Below are 6,921 nucleotides of genomic sequence, written 5' to 3' on the forward strand. Positions count from 1 at the left end.
TGTGGTGTCAAAGAGTGGTGGCAGTGTTGTTCCTACAAGTAGGCTATACAGTTATTGCTGTGTGCATCATGCAAGTTGTTAATCTGGAATGTGTGTCTGGAACAGTTTTAAAAGCATTATCAATTAAAGTTAGAAGGGCTTTCTTATACTTTGAGTCAGTAATTCTGTAATTTCTCTAAAGGACTCCCTTAACCTAGTAAATTTCATATTGTTTATAGTGTATTAGCTTTAAAATTTTATTTAAAATGTATTGTGCATATAGCTTTGTAGACCTATATTGTATATAGAGATGCTCAATTATATATTTAAAGTACACCAGCCAAAAGGCCACTCAAATATAGGCCAGATGTTCATACTCATGGTTCATGAGGCAACGTGTGTGAGAGAGCATGTGTGTGAGTGTGTGTGGAGTGTGTGGTGGAGCCTAGATCATCCGTATTTCCAATCACATTTCTTATTTGACTTCTCACCATATGGAACAGAAATCACTGTAGGATATCGCATTTAGGTTGGGGACAGTCCCTTAGCATTAGTGTGTTATGTCGCTCTTGAATGGACAAATGGCACTCTTTCTCTGTTTACTGTGCTGAAGCCACTGACTAACTTTCGATCAATACGATGAACAGTAAGACTGCACAAATATTCATTTTGTCAGAGTGTTTCTTTTTTGTTGATCTTCACTCCTACATGTTTACAACCACGCGGCATTTAGAGCTGTGAGCATGCACAGGAAATGTGACACGTTCTGAAAAAACAGCTCATGAAACTAAATTGCTTCTGCCCTTTTCTATATGTAAATGAATTGTTGTAGGGGCTAGATATAGGTTGTGTTTTATGCTTAGCCATGCACATACATCTACAAAGGAGCACAATGTATCCCAGAGAGTAGGGTATTAACAAAAATAAGCTTAATTGTAGGATTGTAGCATGGCCCAATGATCATTTGTGATACCATTAACTGATGTGAGATGATTCAGTGTTTGGATGTCGTTTCCCTCAATAACACCTGTCAACAGCCAAACAATCATCCAAAACACTTAGAAATTGCTTAGTGACGCCCTAGCAACCACTCAGTTAATCTAAACTAAACTGCCTTGCCTTTATCACAAGAGTCACTGGCAATAGTTTGTGGTTTAGTTCACCAGCTATGAAGCTTGACACAGTCTTTTGTATTTCTCTCAAAGAGGATGTGTCAGCACCTTTGTGTCTGTTTTGGTTTCACGATATGCATCAATTTAATTTGCTATCTGAGTTTCTGATCTTATCTGTAAAACCGCTTTGTACCTTGCTTCCGAATAACTCTTGCAAATTGTGAAAGTCCATGGCAGTCTATTTTTATGAATGAAGTATGTTTGGAATGTCAAAATTGTACATTAATGGGTCACGTCCATTCTGGGCCCATTGCACAGAGGCGGTCATTCCTATGTTACCAGGTCTGTTTTTCCCCAGATTTATAGGAACACAAGATTATGCTCACTAGGCTATAAGGTTTAATCACCCGAGGATTCAATGGATAACTTACGCGAAGGATTTTATTTTGCGATAACAACTAGCTATAGGAAAAATAAATAATTAGACACGAAACATTGATTAGCGACATTAGATTGATGAATTATGCATATAATAACTAATGGTCAAGATGACTCCTACCTGGATAAGCCTGTGTTTTTAGATTTACCAACAGATTTACCGAAGCAGACTATATTTGAGATTAAAAATTTGATCGCAAAGCTTCTGTGAACACAGCAGTTGTGAGCAAGTAGCAAGTTCAAACTAGACAGAAATTTTAAGGAAACGGTGCTAATATTTTATTAGCTAAACAATCGCAAAGCTTCCACCAATAAATAATTGTTCACGCAAGAGTATAGCGCCAACTGCTGGTACCCGGATACGCCTGTGGTATTAGCTTTTACCCGTTGTTATCGAGGGAGATCACAATCACATACTTTGGAATGTAGCGACTGATCAATCAGAATCAAATATTCCACAGAGCCGTGTAATAACGGGTAATAACACCCCTCGGAATGTCGCGATTGACCAATCACAACCAAGTATTCCAGAAATCCATGTAAAATGGTTGGATAACTGAACATCTACTTCTCTAACAACTTACCAAATAATTGTACAAAGTCTACCTTCCACATCAAGTGAATTAATAAAGGATTCTCTGCTTTTGTTGTTCAGTTGAACCTTTTTTATGTGGCATATAAATCTGGGGAATATAGTACTCTAGAAACACAGGCATGCTGCCGTTACAATGTACACATACTATAGCATAAGGGCCTTACCATATTTCAGGAAGCCCATGTATGACAGTGGAACCTTCAGATATCCTCAGCCTACACAATGAACCAGTCCCTGAACATTCTCCCCGAAACTTTAAGCAGTGGTAAATTTCAATGACAGGTGGGTGAACTTCGATTTCGGAGGGTAATGCGGTGAGGAGAACCATGACGAGCGTGAACTTCTAAGGTTCATGAGCTAGTTAACTACAGTCGTGACTTTTTTCCGACCTGATCCATTCTCTCTCATCTTTCACAGATCATAACTTTATATACTGCTGTAATTGCCTTTCCTTTAGATACTGTAGATTTTAATTTAATTATATTGTCAACATATCATTTTAATTGTTAGATATAATCTAGAAGGCCAACACCTCTCAAGTAATAGTGTATGTAATAAACCCAATATTTCTCGCTACAAAGTATTTCCTTTAGCGAAAGTAATCAGATACAAAGCATACCCTTTTCTTGGAAAGTGCTAACTAATTAGCATTTTTAAAACTACCTGGAACTTTGATTTTACTAAATATTTTGTTGATATTTTCCATTTACTTCATTGCTGATTCCACATAAGCTGTAACTGTTCATGGGAGAAGCTTCTAAAAGCTGATGTCATTAACGTTTGGTGCAGAGATGCTCACGGTGCATTTTGTATGCAGAGCAGGACCTGAGTGAGAACGAAAGTGCTGACAAACACCCACTTGCATGCACACAAATAAATAGATATACTTTTATTTTCAACTTGAACATCTAATGACAAATAACTTGCTGACAGTATAGTGCTCTTGTTTTCAAAGGGTTGATGATCAGGTCACGTAGAAGAAGTATTTACCCTGAAGTCACAGGAGCTGCAACAGGTGAAAGGAGATCCAACAATTATAGGAAATAGAAACATGGTCTCACTAGCAGGTTTTATTTAATTTATTTTCATTTGACACTTTCAAGAAGCCAACAAGTGACGTTTTTCTGCAAAAAGTACCTTAACTGATTATCATAGAATTCTTCAAGCTGTCGCTGTGCATCTTCCCTAGACCTCTGTCTCATCTCTCTCTCTCTCTCTCTCTCTCTCTCTCTCTCTGTTTGTGTTGTACACCACCCTTCAGTAGAAAGCTGAGTCTGTGGTCAACTCTGCTCTGCTTATCGTAAGTTGCCGCAGCCACTTACCAGAAGTGATGGGAGACTGGGGGTTTCTCAGTGACATCACTTTATGCGACGAGGCAGAGCTGTTGCACTTATGCATGAAGTAGAAATGTAGTGACATGTGTTTAATAATCTTTTCAGTCCTAGAAGATGACTAAAGTTTCAAAAGGGCTTTCATTCATTCACTATCTTTCTTTTCTTTATATTCACGATTTCTTCCAACCAGCCACAGTTTCCGCTGTGGGCGCTGCTGTTTCAAGCATATCTCTGGCTGTTTTTCAGCGTTATTGAAATGAGATATCATCAAAGATCATGCGAGGCTTTTGACTCCTTAAGTCACTGTTGTTTTGAAGCTCAGCAGCAATGATACATCAGCTCTTAAATGCAAATATTTTTTGTATGTAGATATCAGAAGTTGTGCATCCTGTGAAACTCTATATGTTAATTTCTGCCAGCATGCAGATTGCACTACGTGCACTCATCCTCAAAACAGGCACAAACTAAATTAGAAAAAAGGAAGATTAAATATGGTTTGGGGGTTTAGAGAAATACTGATCTCATCATCAATATGCAGTGCTCTGTTGCGTATCACATTTTGCGTTTATCATGCAGTAGATTTATGAATGCCTGCATCTCACTCATGCACATAAATAAACTGCACTTCTGGTGGCCTTATAGCAGAATTATGTAGTTAGTGTAGTTGTTAGTATAGAGATGAGATGTGTAGGTAAATAAAGACATAAATAGCTCTACAATCGGGTAGAAAAAGAATAAATTGATGTTTATGAGAATTTTTCCATCAACTTGAGAATTTCCTAAAGAATATTAGCAATGCCTTGTGCAAAAAAAAAAAAAAAAAGCAGACAAATTTTCGACACTTCTAAATGATGGACTTCAGACAATATTTTTGCATATACAAACACACTTAAGCAAACACACAGTGCCACATATAAAAGATTTTACTGAGCAGACAAATGAATGCAATAGAAATCAAAGAATAACATGTATTTCATGTTTACATTGACAAAATTAACTATATCTTGTCTATTTTCTCATCTGCGTTTACTGCAGTACACTCAATCTTTCACCGAAAGTACATTAGCAATATGCATATACTGTTTAAATACTCATTACTTAGAAAAGCAAAAAAAAAAAATTTGCACAAAAAGCATGGACAGCCAAAAGACCTTATTAAAAACAAAAGGTCTGGAAAATAAGATTGGTCTCATTCAGAAGAGATAGCTTTTTATTGGCACGTCTTAAAGTGATCAGGCAGAAAACTGACATAACACATTGTAGGCCAGAATTCATGAAACGCCATGCTTCTCCTCAGTCATTTGTGTATTTTTTCGGAAGCCTTTTCCCTCCATGTAGAAATGGAGGGTTTTCAGCTCATCCATAACCGACTCCTGGATATGCACATCATTGAGCTGTGAGACCAATGAAGTTAAAGAGTTAAAGAGAAACATACAAAAGCAGGTTTAATCAGTTTTTCAATAGTTAAAAAAAAAAAAAATTCTTACCCTCTTACTAGCAGACTTCAGTTTTTGTAGCTGTAAGACAGCAAGCTGATTTGGGGTCATGTTTTTCTCCGAAATCTAGATGAAAGTACATATATGAGTGTTTTAATTGCTTCAGAGTCAGATTTACATTATATTTAATATATACTGGAATTATGTTGAGGAATATTTACCATTGGAGAGGAAGTTGTGGTTATGTCAGACATCTTGTATAGTTTCGTACATCTATTTTTTGTCTGAAACAAATAAGTGGTAGTAAAGAATTTGGTCAGTTGTTTTTTAAGAAGCCTAGGAAAACAACCTAAGCTTAAGAAATGGCATTTAGTTAAGAAACCAATCGAACATTCTGGGTCCTTTTTAAGTGAAAATCTTGCTATATTGTTAACATACAAGGCAGCACTCTGCTATAAAAACCAACATGATCTGAATTTGATTCGTGCTTGTCTAGTTAAACTTGGAGGATAAAAATGCTAAACATGGAAGATACGTTGTGTAAAAGATCTGGTCTTTCCAGTTTTGTATTTTCCCTTTTATATGTGATATGATTACATCACTCAAAGGCATGATGATGCAACATGACAAAGTTAATGTGTTCTGAAAATGGAATGTGCTGACCTTATACACACAGTGTCTGAGTTGATCCATAATGTGTATAAGCTCAAGATGATGGTTTAATTCTTTGCTGTTATGGACGTCGTTCTTCTTTGTCTTTTCCAGAACATTCTGAAATAGATTAATGATCTTCTGCAGGACACAGCTGTGTAGATTTTTCTGATGAATAGAAACAGATAATGTGTGAAACCTGAAGCCGAATATAGATGACATGGTAGTGTGTCATCAAAAAATTTACACATGTACACATATTTAACATATTTCACATGCAGGCATAGAATTAGCGAGGCCCAAGACAGTCGTTTTTATGGGTTGGGCTTCTTTTATGGGTTGGTCCATGCCCAATTACCTGGCTATGCCATATAAGAGCTCACTGAGCCCCGCCTCATAACATTACATTCATATTACTTTCAAATGCACTGGATTTTGTAATGCAGTAACCGGAGTAACTAGCTTTATGCACTAATGAATAGCTGATATTATATGATAATGCGATAACTCGTAACATGAAACCAGACAATGCATCTTACCTTTTTCCGAATTTTATCAAAGGAGCTGTGCTTCAGCAGGATCTTCTCACCATCCGCAGCTATCTGAGAGGATAATTCAAACCGTCACCAATTGAAACATTCAAAGTCTCCAGGGCATTTTTTAAAAGCATGCAAGTAAACTGATTCTGCACATGAACACCTGATGTTTCCTATCTAATTGCAGCCCTCTGTTGTTGCGAAAGATTATTCCCACAGGCAAAGCAAACTTACTTTGTTTGGATCAGTTTTGTAACAAGTGCATGCATGTGAGTAATGGGTGATTCGAGTTCTAACACAATGCTGATAGTAGGATCAGAATACTCACCACGTCTTTGCTGACACGCTCGGCCATATTAGCCATCACATTCAGGTCAAAACAGGGTTCCAGAGGTACACAGTTGCCATTTAGGAGTACCGCCGTACATTCGTGCATTGGAATGCCGAAAATCAGGATCAGAAAGCAGTAATGCAAAGCACTGGCCATACTCAGTTCTAGAGTGACTAAACAAATGTACGTGAATGCAGGTCCTGCTGATACTCCTGCTTCATTCCGTTCTTCCTTCTTTTTGCCTTCGCTCTGGTCCTCACCTTTGTATTTATTCTAGTTTCCTTGTGACGTCAGCAAAGTCCTTTCTCTTTGTTTATGACTTTCCAGTTGAGATAAAGACAGGTGAAGATGTCAGACTCCTGAACTGCAATTTAATCCACTTTGGCTGGTGTATCCAATGGGGACCGTGTCTAGGCTCAGATTGCCACTGCAGAATGCAAAGTTTTCTGTTACTGGAGGGAGCTTAACTAAAAGAAAGTCACCACAAAATTGTATTACAACTCTATAAT

At 37.4% G+C, this 6,921-nt stretch overlaps 1 protein-coding gene across 1 annotated transcript; it reads right to left on the reverse strand.

Annotated features, from left to right (window-relative positions):
* Positions 1–4,647: 4,647 nt before the first annotated feature.
* LOC113071149 (uncharacterized) lies at positions 4,648–6,682 on the reverse strand. Its single transcript, XM_026244513.1, has 6 exons — positions 6,410–6,682; positions 6,085–6,147; positions 5,558–5,713; positions 5,116–5,178; positions 4,946–5,020; positions 4,648–4,852 (listed from the first exon to the last, which is right to left on the reverse strand). Exons 1-6 carry the CDS (start codon positions 6,566–6,568, stop codon positions 4,730–4,732), a joined length of 639 nt encoding a protein of 212 aa, XP_026100298.1. The 5' UTR covers positions 6,569–6,682; the 3' UTR covers positions 4,648–4,729.
* Positions 6,683–6,921: the final 239 nt, after the last annotated feature.

Source organism: Carassius auratus, unplaced genomic scaffold, assembly GCF_003368295.1.
Source record: "Carassius auratus strain Wakin unplaced genomic scaffold, ASM336829v1 scaf_tig00006185, whole genome shotgun sequence".
Taxonomy (NCBI): domain Eukaryota; kingdom Metazoa; phylum Chordata; class Actinopteri; order Cypriniformes; family Cyprinidae; genus Carassius; species Carassius auratus.

Coding starts and splice junctions, on each gene's coding strand:
- LOC113071149 (XM_026244513.1), bottom strand. CDS start 6,568: ATGGCCAGTGCTTTGCATTACTGCTTTCTGATCCTGATTTTCGGCATT. Junction 5,714..6,084: donor TTGATAAAATTCGGAAAAAG/GTAAGATGCATT, acceptor TCTATTCATCAG/AAAAATCTACACAGCTGTGT. Junction 4,853..4,945: donor TGAAGTCTGCTAGTAAGAGG/GTAAGAATTTTT, acceptor TTGGTCTCACAG/CTCAATGATGTGCATATCCA.